The following is a 27,499-nucleotide window of genomic DNA, read 5'->3' as shown; positions in this document are numbered from 1 at the left end:
TCTTATTAAACAGAGTTTAGGGAAATATGGTCCTACTGCATGTTATATTGCTTGCCCTACCTCTATTGAACAAGACTAGACTTTTTTTCCCTTCTTTTTTTAAAAATAAAGAGTACTGGATTCGAGTTCCAGTTCTTTTCATGTATGTCTTCATCCAGGACAATTTATAATCCAATATATATTAATCATTAACAAACAAAAATTACAATATTACAAGATTTCTTAGGACTAGATTGACTATACTTTGTCCTTTTTTATGAGAGTAAGGGAGACTTAGGGAAGGGAGCAAGAAAGAGCAGAGAAGCTATATTATAAAGTGGCAATTTGGATCTTCCCCTCTTGCAAAGCTGGTTTTTCACAAACAGTGGAGGCAAAATCTCTGCCTTGAAATATTCCTTGATAAAAGTCATTTATTAGCTAAATTTCCTCCCTGGTGAGAAAAAGCATGTATATATTCCTATAAAGTTTTTCCTGATTTTGACTATTAGTGAACCATATTTTTTAAGTATACATTTTCTATTTATCTATAGGTGTATATTTTCCCCTCGCAGAATGCAATCTTCCTGAAGTCTAGAACTGCTTCATTTTGTCTTTGTCTCCTTGACCCTTAGATTGGTTTCTGACATAAAAGAACTTAATAAATGCTTGTTAATTAAATGCATTAAGATAGCTCTTCTTATAAGAACTGTTGGCTTATTATATTAGCTTCTTAAAATAATCAAATAACTTAAGACTGAGTGAATCTCAAGTATTTCTGGGAATATATGAAAAAAAGCTACTCAGACTGAACTAAAAATGTTGATATATTACTCCCATAATTCACTTTTTAAACTTTTATATCATTTTAAAACTCCTAACACCAGGCCTACAGACTGCCTGAGCTTTTTCTATCACAGAAACAGAATTTTTAATCTTTCAAACTACATGACAAGAAAGATGAACAAAGGTGAAAGCAAAAGCATCAAGGAATAGAACGAGACACCTTCCATCTTGATCATTCCTTATAGTCTTGCTTATGACCATATAACCCTGAAATTCATCCTCTAAAAAGCCATCCATAAAATCTGCTATCATGCAACACAAATGACATATACGATAGAAAAGAAAGAAGAGATGAGGAAAAGAAAAAAAATCACAAGTATTTTATCCTCTCTCTATATAGCACTGAACTTTTGCAGTGTGAGAAAGATCCAAAAAAGACCAAGAAATAAAAGCAAGTCTTTATGCAGGAACTTTTATTAATAGAGACCCAAAAGTAGCATTTAAAAAAATAAAAAGCTAATTAATTAGGAGTTAGGACTGACATGAACTTTTTAGCAAACAGTCAGCCTCAAATATCCCAAAGCAATCGATTAAAAAAAAAAAAAACATCCTTTTTAGGCCTAGAACACCCCATTTTTGGTTTATTAATATATACAAAACTTTTACTAAGAGGGATACTTGACAGAACTCTGTCTCAGTCCCACATGGAATTTAATTACTAAGAAGTTAAAAAAAAAATCCATCAAAAATAATTTTGACAGGATGAACCCCCAAACAAAATCAGGATATTCATTACATTACATATACAAATAAAAAAGGAGATTTGGACACTTAAAGATCTACAAAGAAGTTAAATACATTATTCCACAGATTCTCATAAAAACCCTGTGATTATAGGCACTATTATCTTCATTTTACAAATTTGCAAACTAAGGCACAGAGACTTTCCCAGAAATCTAAATGTCTGAGACAGGAATCTGTCTCATCTTTTAACTTCTAGACACTAATACATTGTTGGTGGAGTTGTGAACTGATCCAACCATTCTGGAGCACAATATGGACCTATGCCCAAAGGGATACAAAACTGCATACCCTTTGACCCAGCAGCATTACTACTGGACTTATATCCCAAAATGATCTTAAAGGAGAGAAAGGGACCCACACATTCAAAAATGTTCGTGGCAGCCCTTTTTGTAATGGTAAGGAACTGGAAACTGAATGGATGCCCATCAGGTGCAGAATGGCTGAACAAGTTATAGTACATAAATGTTATGGAATATTTATTGTTCTATGAGAAATGACCAATAGAATGATTTCAGAGAGGCCTGGAAAGACTTACATGAACTGATGCTGAGTGAAATGGGCAAAAGCAGGAGATCATTATACACGGCAACAAGATTATGCAATGATCACTTCTGATGGATGTGGCTCTTTTCAACAATGAGGTGTTCAGGTCAGTTTCAATGATCTTGTGATGAAGAGCCATCTATAACCCAAAGGGAGGACTGGGGACCAAGTATGGACCACAACATAGTATTTTCACTTTCTTTGTTGTTGTTTACTTGCTTTTTGTTTTTTCTCATTTTTTTTCCTTTGTGAGCCAATTTTTTCTTGGGCAACAGAATAAATGTGGAAATTTGTATAGAAGAATTGCACATGTTTAACATATATTGGATTACTTGCCATCTGGGGAGGGGTGGAGAGAAGGGAGAAAAAAATTTGGAACATAAGGTTTTGCGAGGGTGAATGTTGAAAACTGCATGTATTTTGAAAATAAAAAGCTTTAAAAAAAAAAAAAAGTTGAGACTACATAGCTGAAAAATAAGTAATTTTTCACTACTTTCCAATTTATTTGTTATGTCCATTCTTCCTGTGTTAAAAGATGATTTTGATTTATCCTATAAATAGAAAACCATATATCCTGGAAAGGATTAAAACTTGATCTGGGAAACAAATGCAGTAATCTATCATAGACCATTATCATTGAAACTTTTGCTAATGGTCCTAGCATAACAGATAGTAAGTAGCTTTCAAATGAAACTCCATGGAAGAGATTCAGACATCCACATACACAAAGGTTTGGTTTCCACTTAAACTATCTTTCCAACTATGAACCAATTCAGTGCAGACTATCAAGGAAGTCAAATAAACAATCAAACTAAAGAAGTTTCAGGGAGAAACACAGTGAAGTCAAGCCAAAAAGAAAAATCCTTTCAAATGGCTTCCAACTTAATGCTCATTTCTTGCCTAATGAACCACAGTCAGTCAAAATAGTTTTGGGGGGAGTTTTTGTTTTCTTTTAAGTCAAACTACTTTGAACTCATATGCTCAGCTTTGGTGGATCACACATTTTAGCAAGTGTATGTTACATCCAGATTGAAAAAAATTTAATTAGATTATATCAGTGGTATCAAACTCAAATAGAAACAGGAGCCACTAAACTAAACATAAGGATCCCATGTGTCCCATGGACCATGTTTTATACCTTTCAAACATACTATATTCTCTTTAAAAGAAGTGGGTCGACCTCCTGATAGAAAGCTGTGGATTCAGAGTGCAAATTGAAACTTGTTTTTTTTTGACATGGAGAAAAGGGAATTTATTTTGTTTGATGACATATTTATAATGGTTGTTCCTTTTTTTCAGTGGAAGACATTTTGACTAAATTTTTTTTAAAATAAAATTTAATTTAAAAATAGAGAAATAGTAAAAAAAAAAAAAAAAAAAAAAAAAATGTGGTTTTTCCACAACTATATTAACTGATATTTAAGGAACTTTAGTAGCAGCAAGAATTTGGGAATAGCTTTCCCATCAACTGGTAAAAAGAGACATTAGAATAAAATGAGGTAATATTTTAAAAGTGCTTTGCAAACTTTAAAGAGCTCTTGCAAATGCTAGCTATCTTATTAATTATTAATTATGATTAATATTAGCTGAGAGCCTCTCCAAGAAGGGAAAAGGCATAAGAATAATAGTTGAGAGCTTTAAAGTGCCAAAGTACTTTATTATAGGTGTTCCAAAAGTCTGAGTGCATCAAACTGCACTAAGACTTTGGGAACAACTTATGTTATTTCATGTAAACCAATTGAACCATGCTGTGAGATAAAAGGTTTTCTTCCTTTTTCAAGTGAAATGGAAAAGACATCTTGGAGAAGTTAGTTGACTTGCCCTGCTTTCTAAATACTGGCCTAGCTAAATACAGAGTGACTCATTACCTGCAAAGTTGTGGCCATTTCAAGCCAATGAAACAGACAATGTAAATCAGTTCTCAGTCCTATTCAATTCCCTTCCACATCTGTTATGAGCTTTGCAGAATAGTGAAAACAGAAAAAAAGTTAAAGAATCACAGTTTTTAGACTATCCATTCCCGTTAAGTCATCAATTCAAGCTCTAAATGTCAGATCTCTTTCTTGAGACCAAGTGAACATAGAGGAAATAGATCATTTACATTTTGATTTTCTTATAATTAATACAAACAAATAACAAAAAGAAACTGCAATCAAATGGGAGGATAATGGCTCACACATTCTTTTTGGAGAGACAATAAAGAAACTGATGAAGTTGGTTTTATCCTATGCCTAAGGACACTTCCTGGGGCATTTGGTCATTTCATGATAGTATTTGAAAGAAAAATGCAAAATAGCAATTACAGGTCATTGCAGAGTATAAATATATTTTTTAAACTCCATAAGAGATTTGGTAATGCAAACAGACACATGCTTTGCTACTAATAGGCATCAGTGAAAAGGTAAATATTACAGGAAAAATGAGCTGAAAAATTGGATGCATAAGTAAGAAATGAGAGCCCCTAGGCCAGTAGACTACAGAAGATTCACATGTATGGATCAAGACTATTTTCTTCAAGAAAATAATTGGGATATATTCAACATAAGTACCATATCTTTCACACATACACACACACAGAAACTGATTCCGCAATCTTGAGTTACATTATGAGCTCAGGAATAGAAGTGATAATTCTACTATACTCTGCCATGGTCAGATTTCAGTTAGATTAACCATGCAGGTGAGGGGCAAGGGACTGTGTTTAATGTTGAGAACCACAGTGTAAAACAGATAAGAATAAGCTGCAAAGTGTCCAGAAAAGACAACTTTGGGTCCATGTTATATGAAGATCACTTGAAAGAATTGGAGATATTTAGTCTGAAAAAAAAGATTCCAAGAAACATAATAGCTGTCTTCACATAACTGATATCTATTTTTAGGGGAGGGATTGGACTGGTAGAAGACCAGAAGAAAGTTCTGTGATTCTATAAGTATTTTTCCAAAAGAGAAATGGCAGCAAAGGGCAACAATGAGTTAAGATAGAAATTAATTTATAATTTTTCCTGATATGCTAGAATATCATAAACAATACTATGTTATAAAACAATGAATGAGAAGCATCAGAATTGGCTCAAATAGGAAATAACATATATGCTCAATAGGGATATAGAAATCTATCTTACTTTGCAGGAAAAAAAGGAGGGGAATAAGATTTGGGAAGGGAGTGATGACTGATAAAGAGAGGGCATTTTCGGAGAGGGAGTAGTCAGTAGCAAAACACTTTTGAGGAGGGACAGGGTAAAAGGAGAGAGAGAATAAATAGGGGAAATACAATTAGCAATAGTAATTTAAAAAAATTTTCAAATCAAGTTTCTCTGATGGAATATTGTTCTCTGGGAAAGAATGAACAGGATGCTCTCAGAAAAAAAAAAAAAAAAAAAAGCCTGGAAAACTCCTCCATCAACAAAGTGAAATATACTGTATACAAAGTAATAGTAATGTTCTGGGATGACCAACAGTAAATGACTTTGCTATTCTCAGTAGTACAATCACTCACAACTATTCTGAAGAAATAATGATGAAAAATTGTATGATCTAAATCTATACTTCTCATATGTTTAAAAGAAATACACAATTAAGCTATATTGGATTGATTGCTGTCTTGGGGAGGAGGGATGTAAGTGGGGAAAGATGAAAAATCTGGAACACAGTCTTATAAAAATGAATGTTGAAAACTATCCTTACATGTATTTGGAAACTAAAACACTATTGAAAAGGGAAAAAAAGAAAATTCATCTTCAATATAGAATATATCATAAAGATAAAAGATAAGTGAATTCTTCAGATAGCACCTGGATTGTTAACCACTTCCCATTCTATACTAAATTCTTACACTGGTTTTCATTTTTAATAGATATTTCTAAACATATATATTATGAATTGTTAATAATCAAAGCTACATAATTATATTTTACTCATAAGAAGCTTATCTTCATGAAAAGTAGTTAATATTTCTGGGTAAAGATTGGAATAAAGATTTTATTCCTTACACCTAAAGAGAATTGATGGTTGGGTCAATGCAAGAAAGTCATCTGACAGAATTACCTGCCGCCTGAAGACACATGGCTTCTGGAGCCCACAAAGAATTTTACAAGTTATATCTGGCATGAGAAGTAGTATGGATAGAAATAGCTTCTACTTCTAACATATACTAAGCCTGAGTGAGTGACAATTCCTCAGAGTTCTGGGTAACATTCTAAGACTACAAATTACAGAGATAATGCTATTCTACATTGATAATGGGTGTTTCCTCACTTGGGAACTCTAGATCCTAAAGAAATCACAGGTCCAATTCCTAACTTTAGGTCTGACATTTTTAATTCATACACATCTTAATGGATTATGTAGGAAAGAAATTAGAAAATCACCAAAGGCCATAGGAATTCATTCATTTCCTTTCACATTGTCCATAACTAGACTTTTTACAACATGACAATATGGAGGAAAAAACAGGTTTTCTGTCCCTCCAACTCATATAGCAAGAGGTAAATGCCCTAATTTTCACTCAGCACTGGATTACCACCTCCAGGTTCCTGTCACTGGAGGAGGGGACAGCTAAGTGGCACTAAGTGGAGTCAGGAAGAAAGACCTGAGTTTAAATATGGTTTCAGATACTTACTACTGGTGTGACTCTGGGCAAGTCACTTAACCCTGTTTGCCTCGGTTTCCTCATCTGTAAAATGAGCTGAAGAAATTGGCAGACTACTCAGACATGATTGTAAAACAATAAAGCTTCCTGGGGAAGGGTAGAGAAGGGAACAGATCAGAACATTTACTTCCCAATGCAAAAGCTCATAGCTGGATAGCCTCTGCATTGCACTCCCTCTGCAACTGTAGATTGCCACCTAAGACATAGAAATATAGGTAGAATACTTTGAAACAATCAAGCATCATTCAAACATTAATTAATACTTTAAAACTTAAGGACTGTTTGATTTTGAGTTATCTCTGTAACGTCTAATGTTTTCTGGAATAGGTTTAACTCCGGTATTAAAGGAGATACTCTTATGTAGGAAACCAGAAGACTTCTGCAGAATAGGAATGAATAGAACACTTGGGAATAATACAGGCTACTGGCTACAAATTAGGTGGATGGAGGCAATAACCAGTACAGATTTCTCACGTGACTTGTCCAAGGTCAGTTCACCTCTCTGTGATGTCTCATCCTCCAAATGGAAATAAAAACAGTGAACCCTCTCATAAGCGTGCCCTGTAGTCTGATTAAAGATTGAAAAGATCTTTGAAAATCCACAATGTTCCTAGGGAAAAATGCTAAATATCATTATCATTATTACACCTAATGCCATAATTTGGTCTCCCCAGATTCCTTTTTTATGCAGATTCTCTCAAATTCTGACTTTTGACTTTTCTCCTCTCTGGACAAATCTTCAATGGTAAAGAAAAGGGAAATGCTGAAGCAATTAAAGAAAAATTGAAACAATTAATTCTCCTTTTTTTTTTTTAAGAGCTAGTCTCTGTGAACCAGTTCAGTTACACAAAAAAGTCAATGACTTTTTTCTAACCAAATTTTAAAAAGAAAAATTGACTTTATTTTTTGACTAATTTTATTTATATTTTAATTATATTTATATTTCACCATTGTAACAAGTAAACAATCAATCCATTATTTCAATACTAAACATTCTTCTTACTTTTATTTGGAGGGGGGCAAGGCAATTAGGTTAAGTGACTTGCCCAGAGTCACACAGCTATAAAGCTATGAGGTTGGATTTAAACTCAGTTCCTCCTAACTTCAGGACCAGTGCTCTATCCCCTTCACCACCTTGTTGCCCCCCCCTTCTCTACTTTTACTTTCATTTGTGATATCTACCTGTATTTTCATGTTATCTCTTCAGTTAGGATTTCTGCTCCTTTTAGAGTCAGAGATTATACCATATATATTGAGGACTAGGTACCATTTTGAACAACAAAAAGCTTCCAATAACGTGCACCTTTCCTTACGTTGGGAAGTTTCTCTTTCTCAAATAGCATTTTTCTGATTTACAGTATTGTATACAATAGTGGATGACAAAAAAAAGGTAAAAAAAAGAAAAAATGAATGAAATATCTTAAAATTATATTGTTTTCACCTAAATTCAAAAAGGGTAATAAGATCATAGATTTGGAACTGTGAGAAAACTTAAAATTGTCATGGAACACAACCCCTTCATTTTATAGAAAGGTTAACTGACTCACCCAGAGTCACACAGCTAATAAAGGTTTGAAGAGTCATTCAAATTTAAGTCTTTCCATCTCCAAGTTAAGTGTTCTACCCATTATACCACATTACACTCTTGAAAAAAAAAAAAAAAAAAAAAACCTACTTAATATTTCTCACTGGTAATGAATATTCTACTGTTTTTCTGTTATTCTGCTATTAGGGAAGGTTGTTTGATGGATTTTGAAGATAGCTGATATCACTTAGACTTGGGTTAAAGATCTCCCTAACTGATAACAAGGAATCTTTTCCCTATAACTCTGTGATGTATGTACCCCTTTTGGAGGCACCTAAGTCTTGTCTAAGCCTAAAGGTCTGCTGTCTGGGAGTTCATAGATCATATATAAGATTTTAGAGTTCAAAGGGAATGCTCCAGATCCCACTCCTAACTTTGAACTTTCTTTATCATGTCACAGAAAACTTTTCTCATTCCCTGTATTCATCACACTGAAAGTACTCTCCCCATGTTAACCCTTCTTCAGATTGACTTGTCCTTCCCAAAGCCTCCATTTTAAGGAAATGCTCAGGTCAGCCATGACTTAATTTCCCTTCATATTGTACTTATAACTTTCTAGGTCCTTCTCTAACACTATTCTTCTCCCCTCATCTAATATTAGGCTTAACCTATTTAAATCTATTTAATCATCCTGAGTTCTTTCTGATGTATTGGAGAGGTATCAGGATAAATCCAGAATGGTTAAATAAAATCTGAGACCAGAATTTATTCTGGGACAAGGAGTAAAATGGTAGCTTGGTAAATAAGTACTGAGGATCTTCAGTGCTTACATTTAGCCTGTATTCTACTTTAAATAGACTCTACTGCTTTACTAATGATTCCATGTTTTATGCAGGTTTCATCAGGGAAGGTTCTATGGAATGAGAATTTGTAAGCAATGGATTACCTCCTTAAATACCATGGACCAAACATAGCTTAAATGGGACACATTAGGAATCCTAGGGGCCATAACTAATGTTGGGATAATTCTCATAAGCCATCTTTAATCAGATGGCTACTGTTTTTAAATCACCCCATTTTTATAAATTATAAGCTTCCCTTGACAATAAAGATCTATCTAAAATAACAGAACTTCTTAACTTCAGCCATAATACTTAAATATGAGGTAGAATTTCTTAAGTCTTTTATATAAGCTCCCTAAGTTGTCAAGAATAGGCTTTGTAGGCGTCAGAGATATCTGATCAATATGCTGGTCCCTACTCTTAATTCTAAGTTGGTGTTTAATAAATGGCAATTAATTAAATGGCTTATTCTTCTCACTGGCAGAACATTTTCAGCAACAAAAGTTCCCATTCACTCAGTTCTTTTCTCTCTTAAGTATTTCTATGATTTTGAAACTTATCCATCTATGGCTCCTGACTAAACACTATGCCAGCTAAGACTATTGCTAACAATATCAACCACCCTGTCCAACACTAGCCACTATCTTTCATTATAATCTTCTTTCAAATTTTCACTTACTCTCACCTGCAAGAACATCCAATTATACTCTGTATTCAGTGAACTCCATGTCAAACCTCTTTCTTCCTCAGATGGAATAGACAAATTTTTTTCTAATACAAGGAACTAAAATGATACCCTGCAATCCTACCCAGATGTGTCTGGCCTGCCCAATTCAAATTCTCTGAACCCAACAATTATGAAATACTGTAATCTCAAATTCTCCCAAACAAGCAGCTGTATTTTTTTCTCCTGACTATGAGTATTAACAGGAACATTCTTCCTAATGACAAAAAAAATCTTTGCAAGGTCAGTGGCAGGATGAGTAAGCAAATCAAAAAACTGATTTTCATCTCAAGCTTTAACATCTTAAAAAAAAAAATTATTTAGAAAATAAGACCAAAAAAGAAAATAAGACCATTTTATTAAAAATTATAGACCTTATTCTTAGCAAACTTTCCAACAGCCCAATTTTCATAGAAGAAAGGATCATGCTGCACAGCATCAGATTTGGGGGAAGGAAAGGGAAAGGAAGGAAAGGCAAGGGCAAGATTTCAGCCTGATTACAAAAGAGCAATTGCAGTTGTTAATAAAGAATTAGATAAAGGGGAAAAGCAGGGATTGAAGAGATGACAAGAGATATTACCTCAGATCAGACATGGAAGAATCATCAATAACGGAGAACAGTAGAAGGGGTAGAAAGTGAAAGAGGGAACTGTCACGGTTGATAAACAGAATGTGTCTATATTCAGAGTTCTAAGTCAGAGGTTCTAGCTTGGAGACCTGATATATAATAATACCTTATTTTCTCCAAATCTATTTTCAGTTCCCTGACAAGACCAATCTCCTTTGTATTAGTAGACATTGATTCCACCAAAAGAGATCTCTCAGAATTCAATGCTTAACCTAGTGCCTGACTCATAGGAGATACTTAATAAATGCTTATTGATTGACTAGAAACTAGATATTCCCTTTGTATGCATTAACTGCCATGATCATTTTAGAAAAATAGTACTCCAAGACTAGCAATCATCCAGCCAAAGTCTCATCTGTAGGAAATCTAAGCTTGTAAAATTACTTCCCTATTGAGTATTTCTCTGGGGAGAGCAACATGAACCACAGGAAAAAATGCTTGGTCAAACTCATTTAGCATTAAAACCTAATATTGCTCAATAACAGTTCAGGCAATCAGTTGAGAGGCATTTCCCATGCACCTCTAACCAAGATATCAACATTTTTTATTATTATTTAGTAATCAGTCCTCCTTTCCTTATCTTGAGATAGTTTAAATTGGGTTGAAAGTTATCAACTTCCTCCTTAAACTCACTCTGACCTTCAATATTGCTGTCCATGTGCCTCCACCATACTCATAACTGCAATGTTGAGATTATCTGGATAAAAAAAGCTGAAAGGGAGCAAAGGTCTCACCTTTGGAGGGCGAAAGAATTTACTACGATGTGCTGTGCTTGTCTTCAGAGGGAAAAAAAAATCCCTTCTAATTACACAACAATTAGAAAAGCAGAAACCAACCTTTCCTAACCCATGCCTGAGGAATCAGAGGATTCAACATTCTATTTCTTGCTTCAATAAAGATTATTAGGGAAAGATAAAAAAAAGTCCTCTTGGCTTTTAAAACTTTGCAAATAGAGCTCAGATGAATTCATCCATAAAGTTACCTGAATATTTTTAACAAACAATTTATATCCCCTAGTAGAATGTCAGCTCTTTGAGGGCATGGAATCGTCTGGGATTTTAGCATTGTACCCTCATTTCCTGCTATAGAACATGAGTTTTAAAATGTTCCAACACAATAAGTTAATTGAACTGAAAATAAAACTTGAAATTCAGATCTAATTTTATACAAATTATCGGAATATATTTGATACCCAAAGTGTGATTTCTACAAGATAAATCAAGGAAACAGAAATCCTAATTGATAAACCAAATTATCTGGACTTTATATATCTTAGGCATTTTGTAAATTAAATTCAGGATTCTCCCTAGATGATATCTAATTACTAGATTTATTTGAAGTTCTAAATATGTCCAGGTAAAAGTTTTTCTTCAAATTTCACATTTTTGTTCATATTTTTCCTTAGTTCTTATCATTCTATCATATAGAATACTTATTTTTGCATATAACTTAATAATAATAATTAATATTTATGGATCACAAGACATAAGGTTTGAAAAATGTTTATCTCATTTGGTCTTCCCACTAATTCTGTGAGGTAAGCACTCATTCTCATCATTTAACAGATGAGAAAACTGAGGCTGACCTACCTAGGAAGAGACAGCTAGTAAATATGCAAGGCAGGATATGAACTTAGATGTTTCAGAGTTCATATGCATTGAACCATCCAGTTTCCTCTTATCCCCTCTCCTACCTCAATTATAACTTTTCCTATAATTACCCCTAGTATCCTATTACCCCTAATATCTACAATAGTGACAGACGCATAATTAAGACGTAATAAATGTTTTGTTGAATTGATAATAAATTTGAAAATGCTTTCAGAGAATGATCTCTTGCTGCTAGAATCATTAAGTTTCTGATTTGAGCAGTGGACTCTAATCTATGGCAAGCTAGCTATGATATACCTGATGATCTTATAAAAATTTAAAACTACTAAATATATCCTCAAAAGCCTATTTATTTATTATCAATCTTATCTCCAGAAGACCAACAACAAAATAATTTTCCCTCCTCAGTCTAGGTATAGAATGATACACATACTTTCATATGATCTTCATTTTGCTCATTTTTGTTTATGAGATAGTCCAATATTCACATTAACATCCAGCTTACTTACATTTAGTAACTGCCTACTATGTGCTGGCACTTGATTCTTTCCATTCTTCCATGCCGTGTTTCATCCATAGCCTGAATGTATCAATGGATGAGACAATATAACCTGGTCATGGATCCCATGCTACTTTGTATACCACAACACCCAGAATTAGACTGTATTGAGGTCTTTAAAAGGAGAAATTCCAGTTCTAAGGAGTGTCAAAAAAAAAAAAAAAAAACATGCCCTGGTTCTGTCTTTTATTTTTTAATTGTTGATGTATTTGGATGTTACATCTGTGTGTTTATAGGAAACAGGTAGACAAGCATGCTTATCTAAGCTTTAGAATTATAGACTTTTCAGGCTTGAAAGAACCAGAGATCATTGAGCCTATGTGACATGTTTTACAGATTAGAGGTAAACTGATATATCCAAAAGTGCTAAAGCTAGAGTCCCTGAAATTATTTTTTTAAAAACATTTTGATAACTGTATTTCAAATTTAATTGGTTTCTTTTGCAATCCTATGTATTTTATGTTATTTATTTTAAAATATTATATTGGGAAAGTGTCCATACATTTCAATTTACCAAAGGGGTCCATGATTCAAAAAAAGGTAAAAATCCCTGAGATATATAATAGCAATCAAGATGTAGTGATTGAGCCTAAAAGTAGAAAGCCCCTTAAGAAACAGCTGAGCACAATAGCTAATTAGGATGAGAACTAACAACTAACAACTCTACACCCTTAAAGTCATTCTATTTTTAGGCTTTCTCCTCTGTTTCAAGGGGTAAAAAGCTACTCTCATTTAGCAGGTCAAGTCATTTAATTACTTAGGAATTTGTTTACAATCAAGATAATTCTGAGCAATATTTCTGAACGCAGTTCAACTCAACATCAAAGCTCCACTTGAAGCCATGGGTTACTTCCAAGCAGAAGTGAGATGTTCTCTGACTGGGTGAGAAAACAAGTCGTACTCCTAAATTTTTCAAAAAAGATTATCAATTTTTACTTTATCATGCCTTTTAGTTAAAAAAAAATTATCAATGATATACAATACTGACTTCAGACAAATTTAACTGACAGAAATTTAACAATGAATTGATTGCAATTTGCTACTTGCCTAAAACTTGCTTGAGATGTGTTTTCTGAGATAACTTAAGGATCATGTTACTTAGCCTGTCTTGTAACTTCTTTAAACTCCATCCCTATATTGAGTTAAACCGAAAATAATATCTAAGAGATTAAGAACCACAAAAGAACAGTCATAAGATTGAATGCTATAGCCTCAGTATTTATATCCCAGTGACATAAGAAATGTCTCTTAATTTTTCTCCATCTTTTACAAAACACATTGTGATCATCTTGCCCAGGATAAATTCCTTCTCGAATCTGGGTGTCAGAAGAAAAAAAAGATTCTTTTCCAGACAAATAATTTCATTTGATCAGAGAAGGAATAGGATACACTTACTTAGCCATAAAATTCTACAAATATATACCTATATAGATCTTAGCTATCCTTGAAGTCTTTCACTTCTCTCTGCTTCTCCTTCATCATCCCATATTTACTTATTTCACAGTCTGATTCATAGAATAAAGTATCCACACTATGGGACTCAATTCCCTCAGCCACTCACTTTTTAACCTTAGCTTCTAACATTACTCCTCTTAAGCCACCTTTCCAGGACTCTCCAGGACTCCCAATGATATCGGCTAAGTGCAATGGCCTCTCTTCTTTTTTCTTCCTATTGTGAAAGCATATTAACAATTTCCCTTTTACTTCAACAGAAAATATTGAGAAATAAATCTCTCCAGCCTAAAGTTCTTTGCAGACTTACCAGAAGGAAGGAAACATGATCAGTACTAAATCAAACTTCTTAGGAAACAATGTCTCCCATTAAAATCCTTCTTCTCAATCCTAATATCTTTTTTTTTTTTTTAAGAAAAAGGTTTTTGGAATGAAAATGAAAAGTTGACACTAGATAAAATTAATTAAAAGTGGTAACCAAATTTAAGTTAAAACACTTCTAGGTGAGGGGTTTATCATTAAAACTTTTCCTGACTGGATTAGGGTACAGATCAGAATAAACAGATCTCATTGATGGCTTTAGTTAGCAGAGACCAGATAGGTGGGGGAGAGCCTTTGAAAAGAGTGATTAAAATAAAGGAATTGAGTGGCTTTTAGGAGAATGATTCTCCTGGGGCTTTCAGGAAAGATTAAGGGACTATAGTTGTGTCTATAGGAGTAGTAAGTTAACCCAAAACTTTATCATATTGTGACATTTTCCTTCCATAAGATTCCTGTAAATGTCAAACTTACAACCATTTAAAATATGTGCTAGGTGTCAAATCCTGTGTCAAGTGCCTAGAATACAAAGAACAAAAGATAGCCCTATCTTTTGAGAAACTCAAAAATCTAATGGGTGAGAGGGCAAGAAAAAAAAAATGTATAAACTATATCAAGTTAAATAGGAAATAAATAACCGAGAGAATGCACTAGAATCAAGAGGAACTGGGAAAGGCTTCCTCTAAAAAGTGGGATCTTAACTGGGACTTGAAAGAAGGTAGGAGGTAGAAATGAAAAGGGAAAGCATTCCAATTTGGGGGGAGGGGAGGGTAGCCAGTGATAAGCGCAAAGCATGGAGGTGGTGAAGTGTCTTGTGTCCCAGAAGAGCAAGGGAGGCCAGGGTTACTGAATTGAAGACAACTTGAGGGAAGGGAGGTAAAATGTAAGAAAACTGGAAAAGTAGGGGTGTGATTGGTTGGACATAGACACCCACAGTAAACTGGGGAGGAGACTGATAAAGAAAGATCTGACTCGCAGAAGAACTGATGAATAGTATGGGAAAAGTCTAGAGAGGTCAGGAAGGCTAAGAAATTCGAAGAAAAATCATTAGATTTTACAATTAATTCATTTGACAAATATTACTTCAAAATACGCCTTCTTCTGTATACTGTGTCTTCCCCTAGCTTGTGATACTGCACTCTCTTGGTTCACCTCTTCCTCATTTGCTGGATTATCTAAATTATCAACCCTGGGTTTTTCCTCCACTAAATGTACTTGTCACCCCAGGCTCTATCCTAAACCTTTTTCTCTATTAAGTTCTTCCAGCAATATCTCAAAAGATTCAATTACCATCACAAAGCAAATGTCTCCCAAATCTAGATAACTAGCCCAAAGGATTCTTCACCCATATTCAAATCAGATATACAGAAATTTAAAATTAGGAAGAACCACTCAATTTGTTTGCAAGTTTAAATTCCTTCTCCAGGATACTCTCCAGGAAGGCAGAAAAGCCCTCTCTGCTGGATATCTGAATTTAGATGACCCCATAGATATCTCATGTGCAATGAACTGAAAATGCAGTTTCCCACAAATGTCAGCTCTCCCCATTTATTCACTTAGGTTCTTAAGCCTAGAGGCGGTTTTGGATTTACAGTCTCCCTTAACCCACATATCCAACCTGTTACCCTTTTATGGACTCTGTCTCCCCAACATCTCTTGCATGGATTTCTCCATGTCCTAGTTCACATACTTGCTATCTCTTGAGTATTGTGAGAACCTCTTAACTGGTCTCTGCATTTCTACTTTCTCCTCTACTCAGCTGTCAAATTCATATTCCCAAAACAGAGCTCTGACCAATGTTTCTCATAATCAAAAATCTGTAGAGAATTCCTTTTATTCCTATGATGCAATATCAACAAAAACTCCTCACCCCAGTTTAAAGCTCTTAGCAAATAAGATCACACCTCTGAGCTCTACATTATCACTTGGGCAATAAATATTTATTAAGTGCCTACTGTGTGCCAGACACTGGGTTAAGCACCTAGGATACAAAAAAAGGCAAAAGTCCAAGGAGGTAACAAGCAAACAAATTTGTACAAACAAGCTATATATGGGATAAAAAGAAGAGAGTTAAAAGGGGAGAATGCACTAGAATTGAGGAGTTTGGAAAGGCTTCCAATGGTGACTCTTAATCTAGTGTTCAGACATCAGGCATCCCAATACCCTCCAGGATCAAATACAAAATGCTGTTTCATATTTAAACCCAATTAGATCCTCTCTCATCTTTCCAGTCTTTTTACATCTTACTGCACAGTACCCTGGATGTAGTGGCAATGGCCTTCCTGCTGCTCCACAAACAAGACACTTCCTTCTTCAGTTCTAAGCATTTTCTCTGACTGTCCCCCATCCTTGGAATGCTCTCCCCACTCCAGTCCACCTACTGACCTCCCTATCCCAGTTAAGTCCTAGCTAAAATTCATTCTTTTACTGGGAGCTTTCCCAACCCCTTTAAATCTAGTACCTTCCTTCTGTTAATTTGTCTTCTCATAACAATTCTCAATACATCTAGCTTTGTTTATATTTTTTTGCACATTATTTTCCTCTTTCAATTCTAAGCTCTTAGAGGTATAGGGATTGTCTTTTTTACCCCAATGCGTTAGCGATGGCTCTGGCACAGAGTAGGTTTTAATAAATATTTATTGAGTGTCTGAAATACACAATCTTGGTGAGTATGTTTCCTTAGCTATGAAATAGGGAATTAGAGTTAAATCTAGAAGGGGCCTTGTAGATCACCTAATCTAAATCCTTTTTAAAAATTAGTCTAGGCTCAAAAAGATTGTGACTTCCCTAAGATCATATAATAAGTAGAATACCTACAGAATAAAAACTACCTTTGTTACTGTGGTATAGTCACTTTTCAATCCTGTCCAACTCTTCATGCATGACTATTTTGGGGGGTTTTCTTGGCAAAGATACTGGCGTGGTTTGCCATTTCCTTCTCCAGCTTATTTTACAGATGAGGAAATTGAGGGAAACAGGATTAAGTGACTTATCCAGGGTTCTATTAAGTGTTCTAGGTCACATTTGAACTTAGGAGGCTACGTCCCCCTGACTTCAGGCCTGGCTTTCTATTCACTGCACCTGCTGCCCCAAACCCACCTTACCTATCTAGAAACAAGGTTATTGGAGGTAAAGGCAGGGGTGCTTAATGGTGATAGAATCCATTTTAAATAATAAGGTATTTGGAATGGATAATACACTAGGAGTATATTGTTGTTATTGTTGCTGTCAAATAAACATGAAAAAAAATGTACAGATAGAATTTCTTAATTTAGGATCATAGCATTTAGTGCTACAAGAAACGGTTACAGAATATCTCACAAAAACCACCTATTTTAGAGGACTTGCTGAGGGCCTTTGGTCCTCTGAAGCATTTAGTATACTTTTTTTATCAGAGTTTCTTCAATTTTTTTTCCTTGCCCATGACTTTCTTTGGCAGTATGATCCCTTTTTAAGTACATAAAATAAGATATATAAGTTTTAAAAGAAAGCTAATTATATTGGAATGTAGTTATCAAAATGTTTTTTCATCCAAATACATGAATCCCAAGTTAAGAACCTCTTTATTCTTTTACTCTTTATATAGAGAGAGATCATCAGTAAAATCCAAGCAGAAATCCCTGGCCTGGTAGAAAAGATCTTTCAATCAGTCTTTTTTTCTTTTTCTATTTTTTCCCAAAAATCTAGTGATTTATTTTGTGTTTTTTTTTTTTCCCTTTTTGATTTTCCTCCTTTCACTCAAATTTTAAATCATCTCTATAACAACAACCTAAGAATTCCTTTTCCACTAAAGTATCAGGTTTTGGCTAGTACAAAGTTAACAATTGATTGATTTACTTGCTCTTCTCCATTGTTGTAATGTTGTTCAGTGGGATCTGACTCAGTCTCAGGGACCCCATTTGGGGATTGCCATTACCTTTTCCAGTTCATTTTACATGAGAAAACTGAGGGAAAACGGATTAAGTGAGTTGCCCAGGATCACACAGCTATAAGTGTGTGAGGCTGAATTTGAATTCAGGTTCTCCTGACTCCAGCAGTTTATCTACTGTGCCACACAATTCCATCTCTCCCCCCATGCTTAAAACATACTCTCCCTTCCACCTCGGTCCTTTAATCCATCCCTTCCTTCAAGGCTCAGCTCAAGTTGTTCCTCCTAAAGAAACCATTTCTGATCTCACCAGTTTTTAGTAATATTACCAAAAAATACTTCATATATAATTTGCATTGACTTGTCTGTGTACACATTGATTCCTCTGAATAAACTATTTTGATAATAGGAACTGGTTCTTTTTTTTTAAATAATGTATATCCCAAGTGCCTTGAGTGGTAGCTTGAATAAAGTATTCTATGTTTTCCTATTGAATGAAATAATTTGAAGTTTTAGAGCATATGGTACTAGATGTAGCTATAAATAAATAAGGTACATTTCTGTATGTGACTTATCCGGATTCAGACTTCTCTATGTGCCAAGTTAACTTAAAGCATCAAAGTTTAAAATAAGGATGGAATTCTGAAAGTAGAAAAGGTGCAGATCACCTATAGGCAAATGATAAATCAAAAAACATATATAAACCATTATTATCAAGTCTATTTCACTTTCATATCATGGTATCACCTCCCTGATACCATGGTTCTCTTCAAGAATGAAGAATAATAACTTCAATGGGGAGGAGGAGGAAGAAAAGGAGAAAAAGGGGGAGGAGGAGAAGAGAAGGAAGAAAAGGAGGAGGAGGTACAGAGAAGGAGGAACAAGAGGAGGAGCAGGAGGAGCAGGAGCAAGAGTAGGAGATGCTGCTTTCCTGGAGAACCAAATAGCACTGGTCAATTGGGCAATAAAAAGTAAGCCCTGGAAATACAAAGAAAAGCAAAAACCAGTTCCTACCCTCAGAGAGCTCCCTTTCCAATTGAGGAGATAATATGTAAATATATACAAATACATAATGCATTCAGAGTAGCTTAGAGATTCTCTGAGGAGATGACAATAGCAGCTGGAAAAGCCTCTGGCAGAAGAGAGATTTGAAATGAGACCCGAAGGAAGCCACAGAAACTGAGAAACAGGTTTGGAGAAAGACTATTGAGACAAAAGTTCTGCAATGTTATGTTTAAAGAACCTCAGGTAAGCTTGTCTAGCTGGATCCTGCATTCAATGAGGGAAGTAAAGTATAAGAAGACTGAAAAGTAGAAACTATGCTCTGTATAAACATAAATAAATTAAAAATTTCAGAAGCAGGTAGATGGAAGCAGGAAGACCTGAGTTCAAAACTGTTCTGAAACATGCTGAGTAATCCTGAGCAAGTCAATTAACCTGTTTACTTTCCTCATCTTGTGAAACAACGATTATAACATCTTTCTCAGAGTCATTGTAAAGATCACATACTTGGATAGATAAGCATTTAATAGCTTCATTTCAATATAATTAGTTTCCTTTTTAAACTTATATATGAATGAGATCATATTTTAAAGTGAAATAAAGCACTGTATAAATGCTTACTGCCTTCCCTTCCCTTCCCTTCCCTTCCTTTACATGCCAGACAGATTTTGTTTTAAAAGGAAGCTACTTTGGTGTATCTAATAAGAGATATATGTAGACCTACCAAAATCATTTAGCAGCTAAACAGAGGCTTATTAATATTGGGTAGAGATAAGCCAGAGAGAAGACCAATGGTAATAATCCAGATTAAGGGACAGGAGAACCTGCAACTGGAGTGGTGGCTGTGTGAGTAAAGAGATGTAAGATATTTCATGAAATTATAAAAGACAAGATTTAGGAAGGCAGTGGTTAATGTGGGATGAGTAGAGAGGAGAATGACTCAGAGATTAAGGACTGGGAAGGATGAGTGATTGGGAGGATGGTGGGTGCCTTTCATAGTAATAGGGAAGTTGAAAAGAGGGGAAGGTTTAAAGAAGAAATTAATATGTCTTATATAAAATACATTAACCTTCAAATGCTGATGGGAACCTAGTTGGACATGCCCTAAAGACAATTGATGATGTAAATTTGCAACTGCAGAAGGAGGCTGGATATGTAGATTCAGGAATCATCTGCTGAGAGAAAATAAGGGGACCCATTGGAAGCCCAAATAACATTGTCAAGAGGGAAAAGAAGGGGCCAAAGACTGGGCTTTGGGGTACGCACACAGTATGGATAAGGAGAACATGTGAAAATACAAAAGGGCAATAAAGCAAAGCAAAAGATATTTCTTCCCAAGTTATCCAAATGCTGGTCTCCATTCTCCACTCTATTTTTGGAGATCTGTCCTAATGAAGATAGTACTTTCTCAAAGATGATATTGAAAAAAATCAGTTCTACTAGTCCCATAGCTACAAGTCAGCCCTTGGTAGAACTGTTCCAGAATGGTAGCTTAAGTATCCTGGGACACGTTGAGCATCCCAAAGGATAGTAGGAAGAGGGGTAAGCTCGGTATTTTGGGGATTTGAGCAACAAATCCAACAGGGTATCACGATGATTCACAGAGAGGGAAAAACAATGTTTTCAGACATCTCAGAGAGCCAGACTTTGTCACTTCTCCCTGACTGTTCCCTTCCTCCACTGGAAGTTATTTCAACTCTCAATATCATCAGAGAAACTCAAACTTATTCATAGTCACATGCCAAGGTTGTGGTTCCACTGGGTCTCAAAATGCTGAATTTCTGACTTCCCATTTCATATTTTGGTCATAAAGATTCAAAGAAATTCACCACACACAGGAAAAAAAAAAAAAAAAACCTTACAATTTAGCCTCTGCTCAGCCCACAAAATCTTAATTACTCCATGCCTAGTGTCCTGACCAATACCATTTGTTCTTAACAGAGGGGGTCATTCATCTTCCTGCCAGTGTTTATGACCACTACTGCCACTGACACCACAGTCTTGTCCACTTCCAATCATTTAGGCCAGAGGTCATCAACAAAAGCATTCGAGTCCTTAAGCTCCTGGTAGAAAGCTGGGTCACCCAGTGGATAGAGTCCTGCACAGAAAATTATAGGAAGACCTGAATTAAAATGGACCTCAATGATCCTGGACAAGTCACTTAAACTTTCCTGGGCAGTATTTTTCTCATCTATAAAATAGAAATAATAAAGAGAATTTACTCTCAGGAGTTGTTGTGAAAATATAATGAGATAGTGCTCTATTCATAAAGGGTTTGCAATCCTCAGAGCATTAGTTAAATGCTAGCTATTGTTATTATTGCACTGGGGTCTATAGAAAGAGAATTATATGGATTTAGTCTAAGCAGGGTACATAATAGTCTCTAAAATAGATGTTTGTTAATGATTGTTTTCCTAAGACAAAATTCAAGGACAGGAAGGAAGAAGGTAAAGACTTATGAGAGAATATCAGAGAAAGAAGTGCATAAGCTTGATCACTTACTCTCACTACCCTCCTAAACCCCACTCAGGTGGAGTAATTAGCAGTAAACTAAAAGAAAAGGAACAAAGACGAGGAAAATCTACTCCATTATCTCATTGGCAATCTTAATTTCAACTAACTAGGGAAAATTCCTTATCAGTAGCAGCATTTACATGGGCTAGAAGATTGCAAACCATTTTACAAAGGATCTCATTTTATTTTCATAATCCTGAGAGGCAGGTTAACCCCACTTTATAGATGAGAAAGCTGAAACAGAAGTTAGTGACTTGACTAGGGTCACCAATTTAATAGATGCCATAGGCTAGGTTTGAACTCAGGTCTTCAGGATTCCGGGTGCAGCTCTCTCCCTTCTTTAATTATACTAATGGCTATCATCACCTCATATTGCTTTATAGTATTAACGGCTGTCATTGATTTAATTTAATTTTTCTTCCTTTTCTTTCAAAGTAAGAAAACATGAGAAAGATAGCAATTAATGAAATTTTTAGATCATTAAATTAAATTCCCTGCTGTTTTCTTATAGCAATTAATTTTTTTTAAAAAGCATTCCCTTAGGTCATCTACTCCATTCTTAAAATTTTACAACTAAGGAAATTCCACAACTTACCTTAAGTTATTTCAATATTTCAACAACTCAGTCATCTGAAAACTCCCCTCATGATTAACAAAAATTCTTTCACACATTTAAGTCACAGTAACTTTCTTCTTCCAATTATGACAAAAAGGATCCAACAGTTTCTTCTCTTACCATATAATGACCCTTAACCACCGCCTCTTAAGGAGAGAGGAAACCCAAGAATGGCTTCCAAAAACAACTCCAGCTTTCAAGTTTCACTGATCATAAACTCTCAGAGATAGTATTGATGCTATTTGGATATCTTCAGAGAGATTAAATTCCTTGACTTCTCATTGGTTCATGCTCTCTAGAGTCAGGATTTCTTTTTTTTACCTCTCTAGAGATTGCAATGTCTTTTTTTTTTCCTTCCCTTTTCCTAAAATGAACCAGAGCACTTCTGTCCCAAACTCTCCTCCATAGGCCCATATTTTCTCTACTTGTGGATTATTCCTTGTTATTCTGCTGAGCACCATTCATTCCTCAGGTAAAAGGACACTTACTTTCTACAATTAAAGAAACAACTAAATATAGTTGCTTTGTGTATTAGATAGTCCCCTTAAAGAGTCTTTCTTCTGTTTTTTGTTTTTATGGGGTTTTTTTGCAAAAATCTTACATGACTGGCTTTATAGATCCATTATTGTACAACTTGTCAATTCAGTTTTCACAGGGAAATGTTTGTGTTTTTTTTTTCTTTCAAAATATGTTATCAGATAATCCCATCTGATTTAGACTAGCTTTATATCAGGCCCAGAAACTATGAAGTTTCATATTCTGGTATTGATTGATATATTTTCATTTCTCACTTTGCATTTATTTTCCAAAAGAATTCATGACAAATTTTACTATCAATCCAATCCAAAGCATTTTATAAAGTGATACAATAAAGAGACAATTGCTTGGAGTCCGAGAATTGAGTTCAAATCTCATTTCTCAGATTTGCCACCTGTGTGATTTTGGGTAAATTAGCCTTGGTTAGCCTCAGTTTCCTCATCTGTAAAAATCAAAGGGTTGGGTTACCTGGTCTCTGAAGATTCCTCCCCAGCTCCAGATGTATGATCATTCTTTGAGATTATTTTATGAGACTGCTTTCTTCCCCATCTCCCCACTCCTAAGCACCCTCATTTGTATCTAATGTTTTCTCTTCCATACCAAGAAACAATAAATAATCTTTTCCTTTAAACCTTTTCCTTGGGCTAACTATATTTACCATATTCAAGTATCTTTATAATCTCCTCAGCTATTGAGAGAGAGACATAGCAAACTGTTTTGCCACAGAAAAATTAGCCAGGACTACTTTTAAGAATATTATTTAGCTTGTTTCATTTCTTTTAACTACTAAGTTTAAGTTTCAGTTCAACAAAAATCACAGGTTTCTAGAATTATGGGATTTCTTATCCATGAAATCAAGAATTTGACAGTCAAACGCAAACTATAAGACAGACAGGTAGAGACAGTGCTTGATCTGGAATTAAGAAGAAACTGTCTTTAAAACTACCTGAGACAGTGGGTGCTGGTGAAATCACTTAACCATTTCCTCATCAGTAAATTGGGAATAACATCTGTAACATTTGGTCAGTATGAGGTTGAAATGACAAAGTTTATAATTCACTTTGCAAGGTTAAAAGAGCTAACTTTACAAACCAGTTATTACCAGGAAATACTAATTTTAAGTACATGAAGGTCTTTGACTGCAAAAACAGAATTGGCAAATTGGAGATCTTTTAAAAGTAACTCCCTAATAAACAATAAAAAAAAGTTCTAACTCCTTAAAACACATTTTGAAGGAGTCATTTTATATGTTAACTCAGACTCATAATCCAAGTTCAAAAGGATTCTAAATTTTCCTGATAACCTCAGTCTTCTGTTTCCATTTGTTTCTGTTGACTTGGGAGAGAAAACTCCTGAAGTTTCTCATAAAGTTAGATATTTAGTGAAGTCTATAGTGAATAAATAACTAAGTCACCCAAGAGAAATTAACCATTACCTAAGATTTGGATTTGGGTCTCTTGTTTAAATCCTAAAATTGACATTTCAAATCAGAAATTTTGGGAAATAATAATATTTGAAATAGAGATGACAGTACTAGGTTTCATAGAACTAAGAAATTTCAAAATATACTATATATTGCCATTATTATTTTTTTAAAAATTCTTTGTATTTCTAGCAAAAGTTGTTTCCTAACCATAACATTTTAATTAAAAACTTCAATTATAATAAAAATCTTATTCTCTAGATTAAAATCATATTACTACTGCACAGCAGTCTGTTGCTATAAGTCCCATTTTAAAAATATTTATCCAAGTGTTAAATACTTTAGAAATTAATTAAAATAAATTTCAGAAATACAGTTAAGAATGAACATGTAATCATAAATTACCATCAATAAATGTACTGCCACAAATGAAATGCCAAAGAATTTTCCCCTTTCAGAAACCAAAAACCTGTGAACATCAAAATGGAGAAAAAAAATTTGCTTCAGTAACCAAAATTCTTAAAAATAGATAGAGATCACTACATTCTTGATTATGCCAAGAAATCCAAAGCTACTTACAAGATCAATTTAAACAGAATTATAGGAAATCACAGCTTGACAACTCTAATATCCAGTTGCCTACTTGACATTCAAGATGATCCCTGAATTACAAGCAAGCCACATATTGCAACAGAAAACAAGTATTGATTAGAATGGTCTTCATCAGTTTATTTAAAGTACAGAAAATTAACCGGTCAGTTCAGATACCTACCGGCACTGATTGGATTTCTATCACTGTTATCACTTCAACTAAGCAGCATCGACTCATAATCCCTGCCACCAGCACATAAGCAGCAGCATGCAAAGAGGGACAGAAGAAACAAACCACAGCTCAAAACTGGACCATGAATAATGTATAGCATGGCCTGGTTTGTATCCACTTAGTTCAGAAGAGAGAAAAGAGAAGTAGCTCATTAGGGCATTTCCTGAACCCTGGTTGGAATTTCAGTTAAGGGAGAAGAAATGACAAAGCACTTTTAAGGAGGAGGGGGACTTCCTATCTTTGTCCCAAGTGTGCTGGGGAGTGGAGAAACAGTGGCCAAATGAACCCACCTAGATAGTGGTGGTGAGGCCCCAGAAAAAGCTCACTCTGATCCCAGGATTGCCCCATCCTTATTGCTTTTGCACAGAAAACACATTCTTGTTATCAAATTGGACTACGGTCCTGTACTTTGTGACAATTCCGAGTCTACCCCTCTTTCATTGCTCTCACCTGCCTATGTTTTCAGCTCCAGAAGGTTGTATTTCTCCTGAAATACTTGTCAAACTTTTGCTTCCTTTTTGGCATAAAGTTTAGTTCTTTATTTCCTTAGATCTCATTTTGCTTAAAATGTTCCTTAAGGACCATTTATATCAGACTTTATATCACCTTGCCCAATTACATTTTCATTTTACCAATGGGATTAAGAGATATGAATCCTTAGAGCAGGAATTCTCAATTAAAAAAAAAAATTCCCCTTGGCAAATTTGGTTAACTATATGGATCCTTTCTCAGAATAACATTTTAAATGCACAATATAAAACACATAGGATTATAAAGAAAATCAATTATATTATAACAGTTATCAAAATAAAAAAAAAATCAAACTTGCAGACCTCAGTTAAGAATATGTATCCCATAGAATATAGTTGCTATGAGGGCAATCTCATTTGTCTTTCTGTCCCTGCTTGGTGGTTGATTGACAAATATAGATCTCAACATCATAGATTTCAAGCTGAAAGGGACCCTAGAAGTCAACTGGTCTAACCCCTTCATTTACGGATGTAAAAACTAGGATCCAGAACAGCTAAATGATTTTCAGTGTCATATAGCTAATAAATTATTCAAGCAAATTTAGTCCAGTCTTCCCAATTCCAAGTCTAGGGGCTTACATCCATTATTCCAAGATGAAGGCAAACATAATGAAAATCTCTTTAGGGTAGGGGACTGTTCAGCTCTAGGTTTATTTGTTTTGGATCTACAATGCTTGATCCACAGTTGGCACTTAAATGTTTTTTGAACATAATGCAATGAAATTATAAAGTCTCTAGGATTTCATTAGTCCTTTCCTATCCAGGTTTAATCCTTGTTTTTCCTGCAGGTACACTGATGGGATTTGCCCTATCTTTACAGATCCACCTTCCCAAGAGGGAGTACTTAATAGTCAGAGTATATCCCTCAGGAGTTCAAAATCCAGAGCTCTCACTTTTGCTCACCAATCACAATTTGTGCTATAAGAATTAGCAGGGCACTAGAGAATAGTGGCTTCATCTGCTTTTCTCTATTTAACCTACATTTCTGATTCCTGGAGCAAGACTTTCATGTTAATGACTGAAGTTTCATTTTCGTTTCCAAAGGTTCCGTTCATATTACTATAATTTTTGTGTTTTAGAAAGAGGAGTGCAGTCAAGTTGACATTTATTTATGTTTGACAAGGAGGGTGATTAGAATAACTGGAAGTATCTCACCAAAATACTTAACTTCCTAATCTCTAGAAAATATCTCCCTAACAGTCAAATGGGAAGAAAAGTCTACCAGAATAGCTAAATTCCCCAATCATCTTTCATTTCAGATGATAGTATCAACCTCGCTGAAAGCCCTAAAGGAATGATTGTTGATTAGGGTGAATATTTAGAGGAGAAAAACTTTGACTACATTAAAGTTAGCACTTGAAAAAAGGAAAAATAAAATAATTAGGAATACAATTTATTCTAGTTTAGCCTTAAAACAAACCAAAATAAAAAAAGATAAGAAATGAAGTTAAAGGTCAAGGCTAATATTGTTCAATCATTTCAATCATGTCCAATTGAAAAAAACAGGGTAATGTGACTTGCCCACAGTCACAGCTAGTAAGGGTCAGAGATCACATTTTAATTCAGGTCTTCCTGATTCTAGGCTCAGGATTCTTATCCACTATGCTACTTCACTGCCTTAACGATAATAAAATCACTTCAAATCAGAGCTCCCTAGTTGCTTCAAAACATAAATTTTGCTAGTCTATTAATAGATGAGATTCATAATTATTCAACTCTGGATTGGCTCCTTCTTGAAACTCTTATCTTTGACCCAAGCACAGTAATCTGT

The 27,499-nt window shown here is 34.7% G+C and overlaps 1 protein-coding gene across 9 annotated transcripts in view; it reads right to left on the bottom strand.

Annotated features, from left to right (window-relative positions):
* TFEC (transcription factor EC) overlaps positions 1–25,349 on the bottom strand; it is an 83,216-nt gene extending 57,867 nt beyond the window's left edge. For 2 of the 9 annotated variants that reach the window (XM_074268227.1, XM_074268235.1), the window contains exon 1: positions 25,148–25,349. In XM_074268227.1, the coding sequence (XP_074124328.1) occupies positions 25,148–25,204 (57 nt within the window). In that variant the 5' untranslated portion in view covers positions 25,205–25,349. Of the gene's footprint in view, positions 1–21,147; positions 21,384–22,394; positions 22,641–24,780; positions 24,845–25,147 lie in introns of those variants that run through there. The other 7 variants (XM_074268236.1, XM_074268233.1, XM_074268228.1 and 4 more) reach the window with 7 other exon arrangements.
* Between the last annotated feature and the right edge of the window lie 2,150 nt (positions 25,350–27,499).

Source organism: Sminthopsis crassicaudata, chromosome 5 (genome assembly GCF_048593235.1).
Source record: "Sminthopsis crassicaudata isolate SCR6 chromosome 5, ASM4859323v1, whole genome shotgun sequence".
Taxonomy (NCBI): domain Eukaryota; kingdom Metazoa; phylum Chordata; class Mammalia; order Dasyuromorphia; family Dasyuridae; genus Sminthopsis; species Sminthopsis crassicaudata.
The sequence above is the reverse complement of the archived record's forward strand: the minus strand, read 5'-3'. Positions and strand labels throughout refer to the sequence as shown.